The sequence below is a fragment of the Protopterus annectens genome, chromosome 14.part0, assembly GCF_019279795.1.
Source record: "Protopterus annectens isolate FY-2018-M chromosome 14.part0, PAN1.0, whole genome shotgun sequence".
NCBI lineage: Eukaryota > Metazoa > Chordata > Ceratodontiformes > Protopteridae > Protopterus > Protopterus annectens.
Window position 1 is genome coordinate 554,500,547 of NC_056748.1, and position 22,233 is coordinate 554,522,779.

General features: G+C 37.5%; 1 protein-coding gene across 1 annotated transcript in view; it reads left to right on the plus strand.

The window, feature by feature from the left end:
* LOC122789096 (myosin-4-like) overlaps nucleotides 1-22,233 on the plus strand; it is a 232,205-nt gene that overhangs the window by 154,524 nt on the left and 55,448 nt on the right. The window contains exons 27-30 of the mRNA XM_044056296.1: nucleotides 3,277-3,666; nucleotides 3,758-3,884; nucleotides 13,166-13,284; nucleotides 21,759-21,955. Coding sequence (XP_043912231.1) covers nucleotides 3,277-3,666; nucleotides 3,758-3,884; nucleotides 13,166-13,284; nucleotides 21,759-21,955 — 833 coding nt within the window. The remainder of the gene's footprint in view (nucleotides 1-3,276; nucleotides 3,667-3,757; nucleotides 3,885-13,165; nucleotides 13,285-21,758; nucleotides 21,956-22,233) is intronic.

A 22,233-nucleotide genomic window follows, 5' to 3' on the forward strand; every position in this document is an offset into this window, starting at 1 on the left:
AACATCTGGGTGTTTGGAATGAGTCTCCATCACTGGTGGTTTTAAGTGAGCACCTGCATAACAGGAAGGCTTCAACCGACAATTAATGAAGACTACTATCACAAGCTTCAGCTCCAGGTTATGGCCATCTTCTGAGCCATGCAAGCATGCGCTTGCCTTATGGTGAATGGCCAAATGGAGTCAACACTCCTCCCTCTACCTGTCACTATTTGAGCTCAGGTCATGTCAGTCATAGTCAGGGCTTCATCATTCTGTTCCACAGATCTCGCTCTTCTCTGAGTCTGTGAAACCTTGAAGGTAGCATAGACAGACAGCAAGGGTATGTGTGGGGAGATCCAAATCATTTGTGTTTACAAAAGGCACAGCCTCTAGTAAAACATAGTTTCTAGTATTTTGTGCTGTTTAGAACAGTATTTTCTTGATTTTATGAGATCCTGTTGCATATATGTTATGAAGACAATATTTTGCAGATCACAGAAAACAGATGTAATATTTCAGATTATACAATGACTGGCCATTAACATTCAAAAATGAGTACACAGATTGGTCAGCCCAACCAGTGTGCCTGTTGTAAATTGAGAATACACCAACAGTAAAAGTCCATCTGCTAGAGAATCAGTGAGCATCCAGACTTTTTTTTCTATGGTTATGTGGTAGACACACACATCAGTCTGAATGAAAAAAAAGTCTGAAACTGAAATGCATGTCATTATTTAGTGACTTCATTCTTCATAATTGTTTTTTGACAAGTCACTGAGGAACAAAATCACTAAATAATGACAGGCATTTCAGTTTCAGACTTTCTTTCCTTCAGACATTGCCTATGTATTCACATTTTTTCAAATTAAAGATAGAGAGGTATGTATGAGACCACAGAGAATACAAGGAAAATCAGGCACTTTTTGCAAACTAAAACATACTTGATTTTCCTTGTATTTTCCCATCTCTCTCTCATACCTCTAAACTGTCAGGAGGTTACAGTTTTTTTTTTTTAAAAAAAATAGCAACAGAGATCATCCTTTCTCCATTGCTTGCTTGCTAAAGCAGAGATGTACTATATAAGCCTCAGAACACAAGTCCCATACGCATGTGCAGTACTTCATCAAAGGGCAGAATCAGGAAACGTCACTCGGGCTTTACCCTCATGATTAAACCACACCAACCATGGGTAAATCTTCAATATACCATACCCTCGTCATTTGTTATTACTATAGTAAATCTGTTTAACATTGCTGGGAAAGTTGGTAAGACAGAAGACCACTCTAATTTTGAGATGTGATTGGCAGGTGTGATAATCTAGTTTTATTTATTACCAATTTGAGCAAAAGCTAAAAAGTACAGTATTTTTAAATCAACAATGAAAATAAAAACTCAAAGTGCCACAGAATCCATTTACATGGATCCCAAGGCTCTTTATGAGCACACTGGGGTGGAAAAAATCATTAAATACTAATTTCTTTAATCATTTTATCATTTTTAGTAACTGCACAGCTGTTATGTTTGTCCAGCAATGGGCTCACAATTTCCACCAAAGGCCTCTCTTAGTAGTAATTTATTTATATGGTAGTTTTAATAACCTCATCTTGTATACTGCTATAACAGTGCAGGCATAATCTGCTTTTTATTGTTTATGCATGTTTTGTATTAATTTATTAATCAGGTAGGTTGTCTGAAGGAGCATTTTTCAGCTACAAAATTAAATGCAGTACCAGTAATACATTTATATCAGATACATGTGGTACACTGTAATACACATTTGTGTTAAGTTTAGCATTCATGAAGAATAAATCACAATGTCTAGCTGCTACAGCCAGGTTAGAATGGCTGTTGTTTATGCATAGTTTAATTATGGATTATGGAGACTGCAGTACTCACTTGATGCTGCTGATGAAGTTTTGGCTAATATAAATTTCTGTAATTTGTGGGATTTCTCTAGGTGCTCTGGTTTCCTCCCACATCCCAAAAACATGCTGGACACTCTAAATTGGCCCTAGGTGCGAGTGTGTGCATGTGTGTGCCTTCTGTGGAATGTTGGGTGCCAGGCTGGCAACTTCACACTGTAAAACTCCACTGCCAATCATGAGCGGACCGGTGATCTGTTGTGGCGACCCCTAACCGGGATAAGCCGAAAGGAGATGATGATGATAAAGTTCTGTAATTCATTCACAAGCAGTTGTCTAACTAAAACATTTTCTAGAAATCAAACCCACTTGTCTAAGGCATCAGATAGGCAGTTTGTTAAATAACTGCATTTTAAATTTCTATCTTAAGTAACTATAGCATATTATCAGTAATCCTAAACTTAGCATGAAATATCTAAGAAAAATGCAGTCTGAAATTCTGCAGAGTTCTGCAAAAATGTTTAAATATACTGCTCTCTGAAACTTAGGCAAACCGTCATTTTTCACTGCAAGACGTGTGAAGGATGAAATTAAGATTATTCATATAGTAACAGTTATGTTCTTTCTAGTATGTCTATATTTGTTTTCTAACCAAAGCATATGAGGAAGCTATATTTAGAAAATAATGACTTGGAGATATTCATTACAATTATATGGATATCAGGTGTGCACACTTACAAAATGCATACAGTCCAGACTCCTTTATTTCTGTATAATAATAAGAGGTAACAAAGTCAGAGCAGGCAGTTAGTAAGAAATGTTGGGGGCATGCAAGGTACAAGATAATCAATTGCTCACATAAAGCAGAATGCTATTGTTCTTCTGTATGGGAATTAGTGCACCTAGTCTAGATTATAGTATGTCTTATTCTGGAAGCACATTTTTATACAGACACTAGTAGACTGAGATTGCCAAGAGGAAGGCATCAGAATGGTTAAGTTATTGCCCCAAAAGCATTATGTAAGAAAGATATCAGAAATGTAACGTGCACCCTTCAGTGACAGAATAGAATGAGAGTGGCCTTCAGGTACCTTATAGGAATCAACAGTGCAAAAAATAGCAGCTTTTGGCAAATGACTTGCACAAAAAGAGGCAGTATTTGACAAAAGAGGTAATGTGTATGTGTGTGAGGGTGGGGATAGTTCATAACCTTAAAGGGAAGTGCTGAAACACATTTCTTCAAATCAGTAAAAAATCTGGTACCTATTTTCTTGTTGTTTGCATTTTATTTCAGTGCAGAATATACAGAACCAAAAGTTGATGGGTTAACCACGTTTGACTGTTTTGTTATATACTGATGTGAAGGAAATAGTGCTGCATTAGTATATTTAAAATCACATTCAACCTGACACTAATGATTAATGTGAATTCATAGGCACGTATTGAGGAACTTGAGGAAGAAATAGAAGCAGAGCGTGCAGCACGTGCAAAGGCTGAAAAACAAAGAGCCGAATATGCCAGAGAACTGGAGGAGATCAGTGAACGACTAGAGGAAGCTGGCGGAGCAACATCAGTCCAGATTGAAATGAACAAAAAACGGGAAGCAGAATTCCTGAAACTGCGTCGGGATCTTGAGGAGGCTACATTGCAGCATGAAGCCACAGCTGCTGCTCTTCGGAAGAAACATGCTGACAGCGTTGCAGAGCTTGGAGAGCAAGTCGACAACCTGCAGCGTGTTAAGCAGAAACTGGAGAAGGAAAAGAGTGAACTGAAGATGGAAATTGATGACTTAGCAAGTAACATGGAATCAGTTTCTAAAGGAAAGGTAGCAGTCATTATTTAACTAAGTTAAACACTAAGAACTGTATCTCAGAATTCAACTTTTATAATTAAATTTCCATGTCATTTTATGAAAGGTAAACCTAGAAAAGTTGTGCCACAGTATGGAAGACCAATTAAGCGAAGCTAAAACCAAGAGTGAAGAAAGCCAACGTATAATTAATGATATAAATATTCAAAGAGCTCGTCTTCAGACAGAAAATGGTGAGTTCTGTTAAAATTTAAACAATTTAGATTTTACTCAGAGTTTTAATTAATAACAATACAGGATGTCTTTTAAATGTACAATGTTTTTAAAAAAATCTAGAACCCCCTTTTGCAAAGTATTTGCAGATTTTCTCTAATAATGCTAGATAGCCATCTTATGGAGAAAACAGCTCCACTTAGAAGAAAACTGACTTTGAATGCAAGGTAACGTAGACCTTTCTTACTTTCTTGGAGGACTTCAGTATGTTCTCTTTATTGCAAGATTCTTGATTGGTTGTGAAAGCCTACATACATTGACATTATTATAGCAATAATCCATTACAGAGTGTGTTTAAGGTTGGGGTTTATTTATGTCTGGTATGCTCCTGCTGTAGCAGAAATTTTAAGTGAAATAACCCATGGCAGATAAATCTGTCATATACCCCTGCCTGCCTTGAATTATTGTTTGTATACAATGCAAAGTATTATTTATGATGGAGCTATAACAATGGCTTATTTCATTTTTCATATTCAGTTTTATGGCCATGCTCCACTACTTGAAAAAATAACCCACTGCCCATAACATAAGTGTAATAAGTGATTTGTAAACTGATTATAAGAAAATTAGTTAGATGCAGTAAATCTGACCTTTACTGTGTATATGTTTACATTCCCAAACACTAAAAGACAAAAATCTCAAATACAAAAATGTCACTCTAAAAAGACCAAAACAAAAATATTGAAAAAACTTATATATGCAGAGGGAAAAGCCCCCTGCACCCCCACATCTCCTCAAAAACTCAAGAGATCTCCACAACAGCTGAGAAAGGGCAAAAGCCCACTCTCCACTGCACAGAGATCTCTTACACACACAGATCGACAAAGCAAGTAGCACTAATGCATGGAAGGTTCAATATTCTGAATGTTCAGTATTAGTGACTACAACAATATGAACATAGTAGCTTTGTATGAAGAAACCAAAAACTGCAATGCAAACAATGGAAAAATAATGTCAACTGCATACATAATAGAAAAACATCAAAAATTGCTAAAATAATCTTTTTTTTTTTTTTTTGCATGGGCCAAGCCACCCTACTTTCCCCAAACTCCCATTAAACTAAATATAGCAACTTCAAGACTGCACAACCATAAGGAAAAGAATAAAACTCCTTACACAACCAAAAGGAGACAATGCTGTAATGGAACCACCAACGGAAGTCAATAAGTAAATTCACAATTAACCAGAAATAATTAAGGTTTGCCGTCTTCATCTTTATTACAATACAGACTTCTTCAGAATAAAAAGTGAAAAGGACCCAGCTGTTTGATTATCTTGCATACACAGTCATGTACTGGACATAACTTATCCACTTGTCAAACAAGACTCATCTAGAACCATCAGATGACTGCATCCATGGAAAATGAATAATTTTGACCAAACCAATTATAACTATCTATACATACAAAAAAGTCATGGGCACTCCAAAGTTATGTAGCTGAAGCAGTGGTATGACCTTAACAGATCCTTTGCTTATATCACATGGCCCTCCAGTACAGAAGGTTTAAGATCTTACACAGTGAAAACTCTAGCTTGCTAGGTCTTTCTTGTAGTTTTTTTACTGAATGGTTTGACTCGTGATCTTTTTACCTTTTGGTGTGTGTGTGTGTGTGTGTGTGTGTGTGTGTGTGTGTGTGTGTGTGTGTGTGTGCTTGCATGTGTGTGTGTGCGCGCGCGCATGCGCGTGCATGTTTGTGTGTATGTGTGTGTGTGTGTGTGTGTGTGTGTGTGTGTGTGTGTGTGTGCGTGTGTGTGTGTGTGTGTGCGCGCGCGTGCATGCATGCGCGTGTGTGTGTGTGAGTGTGTGTGTGTCTGTGTGTCTGTGTGTTTGTGTATATATATATATATATATATATATATATATATATATATATTTATATATAGATATATATATAGATATATATAGATCCCCTTCAGATTGAAGTTTTGAAACTTCAAACGTTTTGAATAGAGATTGCTATACAGCGCAGTATGGGATATTTATGCCATTTTCCTCATTGCAGTACAATCTCGGAGTTGGCATATGTATTTAGGAGGGGGTGGGGGAGGTGGAGGGGGGGGCCTTAAACATTTTTTTTATTTTTTTTTTATTTCATTTTTGAAGTTTCAAAACTTTGATCTTCTGGTCTCAACCATTTGAAGTTCGAAGTTTTAAAACTTCGAGATTTAGAAGTAGATCCCTAGCTATATATATATATATGTATATATATATATATATATATATATATATATATATATATATATATATATATATATATATATGAGTCTGTATATGATAACAATCTACTTAGTCAAAAATTTGGAATCTAAAACTTCTTTTATACTACAACAAGCAATCAAATAGATAACCACAGTGCACCGGCATTACTTTGTGCAAGATTGGAAACAGCATGAATTAGCCATTTGCTACTTCCTTGCTATTGTGCTATCTTGGAGTTGGTACACATAAGCAGTAGAGGGTGTGTGTGTGTATGTTGGGGCAAGAGCAAATACAAAAAAATAATCTTTTTAGACTGAATCCAAAAAGAACGAACAACCAAAACAACAATAACAAAAAACTGCCAACTATATACATTGTCTGAGATTGCACAACATCGGGGAAAGAGGAAATTGGCAGACCCTGCTGTACCACAATTTCATATGTAAAGTAACCAGCAGGCTAAAAAACAAGGGAAAGAGAATGTTTGCTCACTCATATTATAACCACACACACATATATATATATATACATATAAGCACACACACGTGTATATGTGTGTGTGTGTGTATGTGTGTGTGTGTGTGTGTGTGTGTGTGTGTGTGTGTGTGTGTGTGTGTGTGTGTGCGTGTGTGTGTGTGTGTGTGTGTGTGTGTGTGTGTGTGTGTGTGTGTGTGTGTGTGTATAGATTTACTTTGTACAAGCCAATAAGAATACAAATAAAGTTTGTCTGTTATTTTCCAATTTTCCAGGTGCCGATCGTATCCCAGGTATAGGATATACAAATTTATGTTAAAAGCATTTATATCCTGACAAAAATGGTTTCCATTAACTGTTCTTTAACCATGTTTCACAAACAATAACAACATCAATCTTGTGGGAATGTAGCACATTTTCCAAAAATATTTAAAAAAAAACTTTATTACTAATGCTCCTGGCATTAATAACCATCACTGATATATCAGATATTGATATCTGTGAACTGTTAACATTTCTGACCTGGCATAAAAAATCCTGTCTTATGTTAGCCAAATACTGCAGTATATCTGCTACAAAAGTGCACGCCATCCTGATAAACACGTGTGACCAAACATTAGGCTTGGATGTCCTTCACATTTCGCTTTAGTAATTTTTCTTCATGTAGGTAGTTACCAAAAAATTTCATTCACACTAATCTGATACTGCTTTCTATGTATGATTTGTAAAAAATATGACCAAACACCTGTACAAACTATGCTATCTAAGAGGGCTATTATGTTCCCTACTGACAGTCAGAAAGTCCTTGCAGATGAGATCATTTGTCCCAACATGAGTAAAAACTGTTTCATAATTCCTTACATTTTGTCAGTCTAAGGCCTGTCTAACATCCTGTATTTTTGCTCATAGCAAGCATAACACTATTGATGTTCATTATCTTCTCTGCAAATTAAGTATCACTTTCTCTAATAACTGAATTTCTGATTACAAGTATATTATTTCTGGCCTGACCTGAAGAATCTCCTACTTCTAATTCAATAATATCTACTCTGTCAGTTGTTACAAAGGTATGATTGTCATTACAATTAGTCTTATTCATTCCACTGTTTTATTTGCGTATTACATTTGCAAGCATACTATTTTACTTCACCTGTCTTTGTACTTCCAGAGCTTGAACTGTGTTGCCAACTTTGGCCTTTCTATTCTTTTTTTTCTTACAGTAATGTTCTTCAATCCTTCTACGTTCAACTTTGATTTCTTCCTTTTCACCTGCCTGTTGCGTCTTTTTTCTACCTTCTCTGTTGAAAAAATGATGCATTTTTTTTTCTGCAGACAAAATGTTTTATGACTGAGTAATGTTATCATTTAGAGTAATTTGTGTGTTACATAACAAAGCAGTGTCCTTTTTAGCATGAATTTTATTTGTATTATAGAAATTAATTAATTTTCTTCCTTGTTATCTGCTATGAACTTTTTCCTTCCTTTCTTTTTTTTATTTTCTTCCAAAAAGCTCTGTATTCTCAGATTGCTGAATATTTGTATCCTGAATTACAAAATTTTCATCGGTAGCACCATGTTTAATAGGTGCTGAGCGATCTTTACTTCCTTTGCTAAATGTATTCTATTTGCACATTGCCTAATACTGACTGTCTCATCAGCCCAGGCATTAATATGGGTAACAACAGTATTTCAAGCTGTGCCAATTGCAAAAGTGCAATCCTCAGTACGTCTAGATTTAATACTAATAATGGTAAGCAAATCATTCAACTTTTGAGGACCGTATGTCACCAGTGTTATCAGGTGTTACTTTTGAACATGCATAGCATTCAGTTGTTGTTGTTGTTCTTCTTCTTTCGGCTTTTCCCAGTTAGAGGTCGCCACAGCGGAACTCCGGTCAGCTAATGATTGGCAGTAGATTTTTACGGTGCCTAGGTGTTAGCTCGATGCCCAACGTTCAATGAAGGCACGCCCATTTACACATGTCTTTCGAACGCCACTCAGGAAGGACATACAAACTCCACACAGAAGGCGCTCCAGCCGAGAATCGAACGGGAGAACATTTTGCTTTGAGGCGACAACGCTACTGCTGCACCACCGCGACTTCGCATACATAGCATTCATACACTGTACAAAATACTTGTGCTTTAGCCTAAACAAGAAACTCCTCTCTCTACAAGCCCTTCTCATCCTGCAGGACATCAGCGTCTGTGTAGTGACTAAGAAATGGTTTAAAATAGCAAACAGTATTTCAGCTGTGCAGAGCTATAATGCTTTCCACGTGTTTAGACCAGCTACTGAGCAGGAAGGGGAAAAAAAAGGTGGAGGCGTCTTAATCTGCATCCAGAAGAGACTAACATCAAGGCTGGTAAAGCAACATGATGTACTAGAGATTCTTCATGTCCAAATAACCATCAGAAAAGTCCCGTATCATATATTGGCTAGTTGTAGAACTTATTTTATGACACACAAAAGCCACAATGCCTATCAAAAGAACTAGAATTGTTCAGTATTAAACCGAATACCATTTTCATACGTGATCTAAACTATCTATCACTGGCGCAAAAGCACAAAGATTCCTAGACTTTGTCAATACAAATGCCCAGGAACAATTAATCAGAGTACCCACTTAGGAGAATAACATCTTGGATCTTGTCTTTACTAATATGGTAACATCTTGCACTGTGCTTTGCATATCTTCACCACTTGTTAGGACTGATCATAAAGCAGTAATAAAGCAGTCTCCTTTGAAATAAAACTGAAACCAGAAATCTCTTCCACCCAAGGCACCTTTAGAAATTTCTTTAAGACAAATTACCTACTCCTACGTGAAACACTGGCAAGCTTCCAATCCACACCAAACTCTGTTAACTCCACTAAATATGCAGAAACATACTCCACCACACTATACCAGCATGTACTCAGATTTACCCTGTAGGAACAAGTTCAGGGCAAACCCAAGAAACAAACCTAGATGTTGGAACTATATTATCAACAAGCTTTATAATAAAAGGAAAAGAATTTTGACCAAAAGCAAGAGTAATTCTCAAAATGTTAGAGCCATTGTCACTGAAATAAACAAACATCTAAGGAGCTTAAAAAAATCTACCAAAGCCAAGTTTGAAGCTAAAATAGCTACTCAAGCCAAAGACAACTGGAAAACATTTTTCAGTTATGCTCCTAATCTCAAAAGCACAACAAAGCAATGTGTTGAGCTGATTGTGAACAATACTACCTACACTGCGTCTGAAGACATAGCAAACCTACTGGCTGATAAATTTAGCTCTAACTTTATCCCTCTCCTTTGTCTGTCCCTCAAGATGTACCTGAAACTGGCTTGCCAAACCTAAAAGTGCTATCAAGAGCTAAAACTATTGCATGGATTGGTCCTGACAGTACCCATAGATGCATCTAAAATAGCATGAAGTATGATTTAGCCATGCCCCTAACAACACTGTTCAATTTCAGCCTCTATACAGGTTTTGTACCAAGTAAATGGAGAGCATTATAGTAATTTCCCTGCCCAAGGGAGGACCTTTCATAGACCCAGCCACTTTCAAACCCATAAGTCTCACCAAGCTTTATGGAAAGCCATATAAAGACTTATCATGGAAACAGTCACTCAAGACATAGAAAACCTACAAACACTGGACTTGGTTCTACTTTGGAAGCTCGAACTTTCAAAACTTCAGACTTCATATGTTTAAAACCATAACATCAAAGTTTTAGAAGTTGGAAACTTCAATAAAAAAAATAGAAACATTTTTTTTTATGTTCCCCCCCCCTGCACCCTACACCCCCCCTGCTAAGTGAAGAGAATGGTGAATTTCCCGTTCGACACTGTACGGCAATCTCCGTTTAAACCGTTCGAAGTTTCAAAACTTCAATTTTATGGTCTCGACTATATGAAGTTCAACGTTTTGAAACTTCAAGCTTCCAAAGTAGACCCCTGGACTCATCTAAGTTTGGATTCATCAAGGGCAGGTCATGCTTACTCAACCTGGTGGATTTTTTAAATGGTTACCAAAGCAATGGATGAGGGTAAAAGGTTACACACTGCATACCTCAACCTGGCCAAAACTTTTGACACAATTCCACACTCAAGCACAGTAGAAAAGTTAAATAAATTGGAAATAAACCACTATGTCACCTGCTGGATTGAAATCTAGCTCACAGATAGGACACAGGAAATCAAAATCGAGGAAGTTACCGCCACAAAGAGTTCAGTCACCAGTGGAGTCCCCTCAGGATTCTGTGCTAGGAGTTCTCCTGTTTGGCATCTACTTTTCAGAAAAGGGATTTAGCAGATTAAGTTTGCAGATGACTACAGGTTAGTAGCAGTCACTGAATCCCCAATTGACTTAGCCACTCTGCAGGAAGGTTTATACCAAATAAATAACTGGTGCCAAAATCCTGAACTGAAACTAATTGCCAAAAAATGCATTACTGTATCCTTCAGGAAGTCATCTATCCTAAGTAACTACCACACTGAAAAAGCTTCTAAGGACTGACCCAGTTGTTTTGAATTTAGGAACTTATGTATGTGGACAGTGATCTAACTTTTTACCAACATGTCCAGCGATGTTCTATATTGCACATGTTATAAACAAAAGGAATGTGTCTATATCTAGGGATGTCACTGTCACCCTTTAGTTAGCCCTCATTAGGCCAATCATTGAATATAATTTCCCCTTTGGCATGTATCTGTCTAGACACATGTGACAACTATAACTCCCACAAAGATGCCTTACTTAAGGGATACAAGGCCTAACCAACATGTCCTACATGGACTGACTCAGACCCCTGCCACTATATTCAGTATCCTAAAGACTGCTAAGAGATGACCTGTGTCTGGCATACAAAGCATTCTCTGACCCAGTACTGAAGGATTTACTGCACATTAGCAAGTCAAGATGTCATCTGAAATACTTGGTCTAGGGATCTAAACTACTGCAACACCAACAGAACAGTTTTGAGGGACAGATATATCTCGCAGGGGATACTGCTGCTCTGGAAGAGACTCCTATCTATAGAAAACAAAGTTTATCCCTGTCCATATTCAAACATAACTTGGATCTATGGATGGGAAAAATAAATTTTACCACAGGACTGCCCCCTGTACTACTAATGGACAGGTGTAACTCCTAAATGCTTTATTCTATGCATGGGTCCCTTCAAATTATCTATGGTATGATCTCAGTTATTCTCATTAGGGGTAATACATAATTATCGACCATGGAATGGATAAAGCCACTCTAACTAAATGGGATAGATTAATTCAAGCACAAAAAGGGATTTGGCTAAGCTTCAAATGGCCTGCAAGGTCAGCTAGCTTAGTACTCACCTATGAACCTATAACTCATTAATGGCATTCTCATTTAACAAACACATTTACTACAGTTGTCTTCCTCAGCCACATTCATTTTAGGAAAACATTCATCCTTTTTCATCCTGTCAACAGTCTCCACAGTTGAAAAGTAGGGAAATTTCCCCTGATACTCTGGTCTAATTTTCCCTTGTTGGTATGTATGACACCTTAAGTATCCACTGAAAACAGGCCATAGGTCCAGCGAGTCTAACCTAGTCAATAGATAGATGAATAAATAAACAGACAGATAACTGGCTAACTAACTAACTAAACAAAGTATCATTCAGGATGTAAACTTCCTTACCAGAGGCAGCTATACACTGACTATAAAGAAGTCCTGGACAGAAAACAAATTTTTGAATGTTTTACAGTATGAAACACTTCCACCACTCTATAATATGCTTAGCAGGCAGACAGGCATGTGTGCCTGTGCACGTGCACACACCCACACCCACAAACCCACAGACACACACACTAACTTGTGGTGAGAAGAGACAAAGAGGAAAACATTTGGCAATACCACCAATTCTTACACTCCTGTCATCACGTTATCCTTCAGGAACGTCAAAGCACTTGTATTTTCCTTATGTTTTCATTCATTTTATGATTGATGCTGTTACAGAGTAACATATACAATCTTATGTGGGGACTTTATGACGTGCATGCTTAGTTACAAAAAAACACACAGTCTATTATATAAAATATACTTATTTTTTTTTTAATTTATTCATTTGTTCAAGCATGTTTCATTAGCTGGGTTTCCAGCTGCATTCTTACCCAATTTCTGTGAAGTTGTATAGAGAAAATTTCCACAATTATGGAGGTATTGAATCAGAGTATAATCAAAGTAATATACAGAACAAGTGCTAAATCATAAATGGTGCAAGCAGAATTACAAGAGGCTTTCAATTACAAGAAAGTGTTTAGAGATAAGTAGGTAGAGATTTACTGTGCAAATTATTATATCTGTTAATTACACACAGTCTTAGTATACATCACTTAATTAAACTACTAGGTGATACTTTTGGTACAGGTATTCATAAGAGAGGAAATAACAGAGAAGATAAATTTAAAATAGATTTAAATAGCCTTCAGTATCTGCAAATCAAGTACATGTGAGAAACAGTCAAATGGTGTATGAATGAATTAGCTGCTAACTAGCAAATTTTCTGATATTTTATTGCTCTTTTTTTATTCAAAAGGAGAATTTGCTCGACAAATAGATGAGAAAGATGCCTTAATTTCACAGCTTTCAAGAAGCAAACAAGCCTTTATACAGCAGATTGAAGATCTGAAAAGGCAACTAGAAGAGGAAATTAAGGTAATTTATTAAAACTGAAAAGGAGATATCTATATTGTGATGTATGCACTTACTATAAGTATTACAAGTTATCATTAGTAAATTTTGAAACACACTCCCTGGAATACAGAAAAAAGCTCACCATTTGTGATAATTCCCTATGACATGTCAGTCAATTACAGCATTAGTGAGAAAGTGAAATTCAGCAATAGCTATGACAGCAAAGAGAAAGACCTGGTGCCTATAAATCTCATACTAACCAACTGTAGCACAGTCAGACATGAATGATGGTAGTTTCCTCCCTAGTAGTCCATGCATTATATTAGCAAAGCCCCCCCCCCCCATACTCCCCCCCACACATCCAGCCATCAACAAACAAGCCCCATACAGTAGATCACAGTGATGGGACACTCATCCATTCATCCCCCTCACACACACAAACACACATCCAGACTCTCAATCCCCTGCCTAACCAAGGCAGTCACACACAAACACACTTACACACACGCGTACACACACACACACACACACACACACACACACACACACACACACACAAACACACTTACACACACGCGTACACACACACACACACACACACACACACACACACACACACACACACACACACACACACACACACACCTTCACAACCCAATGTCTTCAGCAAACTGAATTATCCCATAGAACAGAGAAATTTTATGCAACTGAGGGATTCCCTGCCACATAAATCAGGAGCTGTTGGCATTTCATGGGGCTAGAATGTGGCTAATTATCATTAGCGATCACTTGGACTGCCACATTAATGCAGTTCTGCCTGTAATACTACCCTTCATGTGGAAAACCTCAGAGGTAGGGTCTAAGAATCAGAATGATTTACCATTGGGGGGAGGGGGGTGACTGGTTTTCCCTTGCTGTAAGCTTTTCTGTATCTCATCCATTTTTACAGGGTTTTATGGTTGGCTGTTTTTAAGTGTTTGGTATAGACTATCCTTTGGTTTTATGAACATTATATGTTTTTGAGCTTTTCAAATAAAAGAATTACATTTACAAACTTCTTAACAGTTTTTTCATCATAATTCCTGTAAGTTTCAATATGCATTTGCATTCATTACTCCAGTCCTTCATTTTTCTGTTTTCTGTTTTTTCTTTCCCAAATTGTCACCCTGTTCCTTCATTCCTATGAACATTTAAACAAAGTTGCAGTTGCCTGGTAATTATTGGTAATTCAGAATGAGAGCATTTTGTCCAGGGGCAGGTTTAAGGTAGGCAAACTAGCCACCACTTAAGGTACCATTCTAGTATGGGGTACTTCTGGATTTTTTTAAACTTTTTGTGTATTTTGGTTTAAATAAACAAATATTAACCTTCAATTATTACTCATGCTGTTTCTGCAGCAAAATGTGATACTTCAAAGGCTGGAATCATGCCGTTGATTGATGCATGGAATAACAATGTTGATTAGGCTAAAAATAACACTGCTAAGACAATAATGGCTTTCCCTGCTTTTCTGCTTGTAATATAGAAAGAAAAAAAAAAAACAGCAGCATCCCCAAGGTTTCTGAATATCCACAGGGGTAGCAAGTTGAAATATCTTACAATGGCCATCACATCTTCACATCAAAACTCAGAGCTGTACACAGAACAAGCCTATATTGAGAAAAGAGAGTGCGGTTACTGCTTGAAAACAGAGCTTACCGGAAAGTGATTACCAATGTGGCTTGTGCTGGAAACTGTATGAGTCTGAGTCTGACAGCACCATTGTGAAATACTTTACTATAACCATAATTTCTTTCATGTATCTTCATATCTCTTCATATAGATCAGAACCGAACACAGAATGGGAATATATTTTTGAAGAGGTTACTGTATCTGAATGTCAAGATGAGCTATATTAATGTAGCCACATTTCTTCACAAACTAATATTACAAGTGCACACATAACGGGGTTATATCTGTGTGTATGAGGGAGCAGAAGGGGTCATATGTAACTGAAAGAAGCAAGCTAAAATACATTACTATGGCCAAAATGTATTTCCTATTTCACCACAGTTGACTATAAGTGTGCACAAAAAATGAGCTGCAGTTGGGGATGAGGGCATGATGTGCATGAAAAGAACCAGTAATTCATCTTGCTTGTCAGGAGCTGTGTGCCCGTGTGTCAAATTGAAATGAATTATTATAGCCATTTTTACTTGATCAAAGTTAGACATCAGAAGTCTACATTCATAATATGGCTTTCAGTGAAAGGTAGGGAGGGAGATCATGTGAAAACAACTAATTGCTAAACTTCTAAAAGGCAGAGCATGCACACTTGTAACAGGTTAAAATGCATTATTGTGGCCATTATTCCTTTCACTTAACTACTCAGTCATTAGAGGTGTATATAGAAAAATAATGGCTATTCTTAAGGGGTATAGATGCAGAGGGGTACGTTCATAAAGTGACTTTCAGTGGGAGATATGGAGGGAAGACCAGGACTAAAAAGCAAGTGATCACTGAATTTCTGAAAGGCAAAACATGCACACTTGTAACTGGCTAAAATACATTATTATGTCCATGATTATTTTCACTTAACCATTCAGTCATTAGAGGTGTACATAGTCAAAAATGGTTATTTGTAGGGGTATGGATGCAGTCTGTGGAAGAATATGTCTAAGTCCAGTTTTCATTTGTTCACACTTAAAAGTCATAAGTCTGGCTTGTATGGAGCTGTGTGTATTTGTATGCACGAGTATGTGTATATGGGAAATCTGTGTGTGGCTTTCTTTGTGAATAATCTGTGATCTCGTCACACTCAAATGTTGTCAACTGCTATACAAGAAGGGCATATTATAAAGTGACAAAATATGTGTGAAAGTAACTAAAGCTAGCATTGATAGTATTTTATGAATACTGTGAAGAAACAAACTGTGTTTTAACTTTCAGACTGTAACTTTGCTATTATAATTTCACAGTATCCCTAGTGCTAATTCCTTTAGATTAGTGGTGAGCAACTTGGGGCCCAGAAGCCACATTCATTCTTCTTGTGGTCCTTTTCCCTGCCCTACCCAGATAAAAAACAGTCAGATAAACAGGTGTTTGGATGGTTGGGCATGTCTGCTATCTACTGATGTTAACATCTAATGATAATTTGAAACTCTTACTGATGAGGATTTGTTTAACGTTGCTGAACAGGAATACAGTTCTGCCTGTTAAGGACTATATAAAACAAACTGTAGCTGTGTGGCAAAGCCATGTAGAGTAGAGGCTTATACACATTGTTATCCATTGACCTATGCTACTCATACTCCACATAATCATTTTGGTGAAATGGTCTGATAAAATCTGCCAACTTTCATTTCATCAAGGTAACAACTCCCCCCTCCCTTGTACTGTTCAAATAATCAGCCTGTCTTTTGGGCCATTTCAATATAAATCTACTCTTCTTTTTTCACATAGCACAAAACTTAAAATATTTACTGATAATTTGTCAAAGACATCAATTTCCTGTCCATGTTCTAAACTCCTGTCTGAGCCATTGGCCTGGCCAGATGTTGCTAGAATATTTCTTATTCATATTGTGAATTCCTGCTTAAGTTTTTTTCACTGTCAGAAGTTCCCAGAACTACAGACATTGCCAAACCATCCCACTCCCTTTCTTATGATTCCTAATTAGATATGTTGCTGTTTATTCCACCATTCTACTTCTTACATAGTCATATTAATTTAGTTTCAAATAATTTACTTTTTTAACACTTTTTTTCTGAAGACATCCCAAAGACTCCCCCATCTGTGGAATAGACTTCCTCTCCATGTCAAGCAGAGTACCTCTCTAGCCCTCTTTAAGAGAAACTTGGATGACTGGATAGGAAACAGAAAATATACCCCTGGGATCCCACCTGTGTTCCTGCTGGGCAGGGAAAACAGGTGCTGACTTTGAGGGAACATGAGTGAAATTCTTGGCTAGGCTTATAAGGGCCTCCAGGCCAATAGCCTAGTATCATCCTATGAACCTATGAAAGCCCATATTATCTGAAGTCTCCTGCCATTTTGTGGGTAAGGGTGGTTTTAGTGTGAGGTAAAATATTTTCCATAGTGTGTGAAATTCAAACTACTATGAGAGTGGTTTCAATCTAGTATCATACAAGGCAAGAATGTACAAGGCAACTTGGCTATATGGCCATTTATGCCTCACCAGCACCTACCCTTGGACCTTACCTCCTCTTTCAAGGAGTGATAGGACAGTTATATTGGGGTGAATTTGTAAATATCCATCCACTTGTCTAATTCTTTCTTAAATGAATGCAGTGTATCACATTGCCTGATCTAGAGAGGAAGTTTATTACAGAGAAGAGGTAGTCATTTTAAGACAAAGCACAGATTGACCCTAGGATACAGGGTCAAGGCCTTCAACCTCTTTTGGTAATTCAGGCCCTTTAGGCCCATAATCATTTGCGGTCTCTCCAACTGCTTGATATGTTTAGTAAGACACATTAACTACCCATGTTCTTAAGTCTCTCTTACAGCACCTTCTTTTTGGAGTGGGCTGTTTTCTATACTATAAGCTAGGAGGAGAAATTGTTTACCAAATGCAACACTATTGCAATTTTAGCATTTCATTTTAGCCCATTTTCACAGCACCAGCTAATAATGTGTACACTCACTTTGTACCTTATGTGCCTCAGAAGAGAATTAAGTATAATACCCAGTTAACAATTATCTGCAAACTTGGTTAACCAGACTTCCTCATTCTCAATCTGGAGATCAGAGACGTATATGTCAAATAACACAGTGCTATCCCACTTGTTATGTGCATGCTCTCTAAGGACATACCTGACATCCTCACAGTATGGGTTCTATCCCTTAGCAAATTAGCTATCCATCTAACTACAGAGGGATCAATCTGGAGCACATTTAGCTTGTTGATCCTGTTGACATGTGGTATGGTATGGTATGAATGCCTTGGCAAGTTCAAGGCATGCTGTAATGACAGTGTGACCACTGCTACAGCTTATGCTAGCCACACAAATAATTCATCAGCTTCATTAGACAAGATCTGCCTTTAGCAAAGCAAAATTATTGGGGGTCAAGTCTTATAAGATTTTTTTATATCATAGTTTATCAAATCTGTTATTACCTGTTCTGTGGCCTTGCAGATGAGTGTTATCAGGCTGATGGGTCTGTAATTCCAGGGATCCATGGTAGGACCATCCTTGTGAAGTGGTGTTACAGCTGCTGTGTGCCAAACCTTGAGGACAAAGTCAGTGCATAAGCTCAGTATGAATAGCTGTATGACTGGGTCCTCCAGCACATGTTTTATACTGTTCAGCAGGCAGCTTGGTATGTTATCAGGTCACATACTGGATATATTTTTTGCTTGAAGAACACTTTTAGCAAGTGTTATTTTGTGATGATGTGGGAGTTGAGGTCCTTCGCTATATGAGGATTTTGGGTCTATATTATGTGATCGAACGCTTAGGTGAGCTAACACCTAAACACCGACCACATAATATCGAACCCCACAACAGCAAATGCCACCGGGAAACGGAACTGTCAGCCACAAAAAAAAAAAAAGTTTACAGCCAAACTAAGTGGGGGGGGGGGGGTCACTCCCCACACACACTCCAATGGGGAAGGCTGTGCCCCCCCACCCCCTAACTAAATATACCAACTCTGAGATCGCTCTTCAATGGAGAAAACAGCAAAACACAGCGAACGGCCAAGGGAAATCTTTCCCTGTGTTAATTTGGCTGTTCGCTGTTTTTTGCCTTCGATGTTATGTGGTTGATGTTTAGGGTTCACTCACCTAAGCATTCAACCACGTAATATAGACCTGAGGATTTTGTATAGATGTCTTTTGGGTGAGATTTGCACTAAAGTTATTAGCTAATATATTTGCGATATCCACTGGATCAGAAAAACTATTGCCATTATGAATATATTCAGACCAAGTTGTGCATTATTTCACACCTTTCTTACTTAAGTATAGAAGAATGGAAGTGTCCATGTAGCTGTTGACTAAGGTTAGTCACAGTTACCTTAGATTCATCTTAGGAGAAATGCTCACATCTACAATTTTCTTCCACAGGCAAATGTGTTGTTGTGTCTTTCGGCTTTTCCTGGTTAGGGGCCGCCACAGCGGAACTCCAGTCCGCTAATGATTGGCAGTAGATTTTTACGTGCGAGTTGCCGGCCCTGATGCACAACCTTCAATGAAGGTATGCCCATTCACGCATGTCTCCACACAGAAGATGCTCTAGCTGAGAGTCGAACGGGGCAACATCTTACTGTGAGGTGACAATGCTACCGCAGCACCACCACCGCAGTTCCACAGACACATGTGTAATAAATAAAATTATAACTATGTTGTGCTTGTGTAAACTGCAAATTTAGACCACTATTTATTTGTACCCTGAAAACAATGTTTTCAAACTTTTAACATGGTCATATAGAAGAAAAACATTGTGAACTGGCAATCAAACATTTCATTGTAAAGCTGCTGTGCAATCCCAGCACCTAAAGGAACAATTTGCTTACAGTTGATAACCAAATGTCCACATATGTAGTCCAAAAAATCTACTGCACTGTCAATGGGCCAGGCTGCCAAAAGTAGCTGTCTGTTTTTGTTTGGCTAGGAGGCTATAGCTGTGTGTGAAAGTAAATAGCAGTTACATTATCACTGTTAAACAATCATGCTTATGTGGGATATTACATGTGTCTGAGGGTGTGTAAATGGGGCTCCTAAAATGGAGAGGTTTGCAATGAAGTGGTGCTGCTGTAGGGGGCGTCATGGACTCATTTGCTGGAGCTCTATTTTTACCTAAAACCATCCCTGGTTTTGCTCTCAGTGGATCTCTGATAATAATATATAAAATCTCTAGTCTGCCATGTTTATGCCCTCAGGCATACAGTCTCCACAATTATATACTGAAGAGCTGGGAACTTGCTATATCTGAACTGTTTGTAAATATTTTCAAGATTACTCTTTGATCCTGGTATGATAATTCTTTAAAAAGAAAGAAAGGAGTTATTTCATGTACTCCATATTACAGCACCTTGTCTCCTTGTTTAATTTATGCCCAAGTTCCTATTTTGGAGAGTTCATCCACTGGATATTTCTCATTCCATATTGTAAAAATTAGCCCCATCATTTAATTAATTCAACCATTTATGATTTTAGTGTAGTAGTGAGAACGTAACCCATTCCATACTCATGACAAACATAAATATGAGATCAGTCTTGTTTCATTCTTTACTGCCTGCCAAAAGTCCCCTCTTCAGTACCCGAAACATACAAAGAAATTTCTCTAATTCAGGTGATGCTAATAATTTGGATATGCTTGCAAAACTTTTGTAAGGCAGTTGCTTGAAAGATCACTAGTTAACTCAGTGTGTTCTCATTCCTATATGTTTTGATTGAATGTTGAGATATATGTGCATAACTTGCTTCTACAAATGTGCTGTGATATAGGCTGCTGGCATAAAGCTACTGAAAATAAATGCTAAATAGCCTATAATATGGTGTAAGCTCTTTTCACTTAATGTTGCACTTCAGACAACTGCCCTTTTCTGAAAAAATACATGCCTCCATTCTGTAACTCTGAGGCATATGTAAGACTAAGTGTTGCATTTCAAGATTTTCGGTGAATCAGTGCTCAGTCTGTGGGCACAGTGCACAATAAATGTTTGATACTTTCACTATAATTGCCCTATCAATAATAACAGATTGCATGAAACAAGTATTGTTTTATTTTTATGTATTAAAGCACGTTTATTTAACTCCATGCCAAGCTTCTGCACTGAATGCACTTATCATGACATCACTACAGTGTCAAGTTGCTGGGGATGATAACTTATTCAGTCACTGCAACTGCACTACCCCACCCTGGAGCTTGCACAGCTCAGAGAGATTTTTAATTAATTACTTATGAGCACTCCACACATGTGCACACACACGTGTGTGTCTGTGTATGTACATGTGGGGACCTGGTAAATGACAGCTGAGAGATACTGTACATCAGGTTTAGAGAAAACATTTCATGAAGAATGACAAAGCTATGAGTCATGAATCAAGTTTATTAATCATACAATGCAAGGTACACCATGTATCAGACAAATCAGCCCCCCATATATTCAGTTTATCCATGTTTATTCATTTTTTTACAGCAGTTTTCCATTTACTTCAATTGGATGTGTTACTTATGTTTCTACTAAATAGGGCTTTAGGTAGTTTGTATATGTTTTTAAGAATGGACTGCCTTATGACTGGCTATTAATCTACTTGTGATGTAATTTTTAATCTTTTTTTTTTATTGGCAATATTTGTTTGATGTGTTTTAGTGCTGTAATGATGGTTATATTAAGGTTTTTTAGTTTTATAGCACACAAATCTTTAATTAGTTTATTTTTAGTTGTTAAAAAAATTGAATGGGGTGTGTGTAGTGTAAATTTAATTTGCAGGCAGACATATGCATAAGTGTAATCATTTATATGTATTTTCTGAACATTTTAAGGCTAAGAATGCCTTGGCCCATGGCTTGCAATCTTCCCGCCATGACTGTGATCTGCTTCGAGAACAGTATGAAGAGGAACAGGAAGCCAAGGCTGAACTTCAGCGATCATTGTCTAAGGCCAATGGTGAGGTTGCTCAGTGGAGAACAAAATACGAAACAGATGCCATTCAGAGGACTGAAGAGCTTGAAGAAGCCAAGTATGTAATTTATCATTTTTTACCCTTTTATAAAATAAGTATAATGAGGCATGGTGTCAGTTTATTGGAGAAATATGAGAACCTGAATAATATGTTAGAGTTGGATGGTGATACAGAATAAACAGGTGGAAATTTGTATCTAAGTATGATGGCAAAATTCAGAGATGTAGTCCACAATAAATAGGACCAGTAATCAGAGAATTTCAGGTAAATATCCAGCTCCCATTTCAGAGATGTGTGATGTCCCCACAGTGGGCCAGTAATCAAGGAGCCTCAGT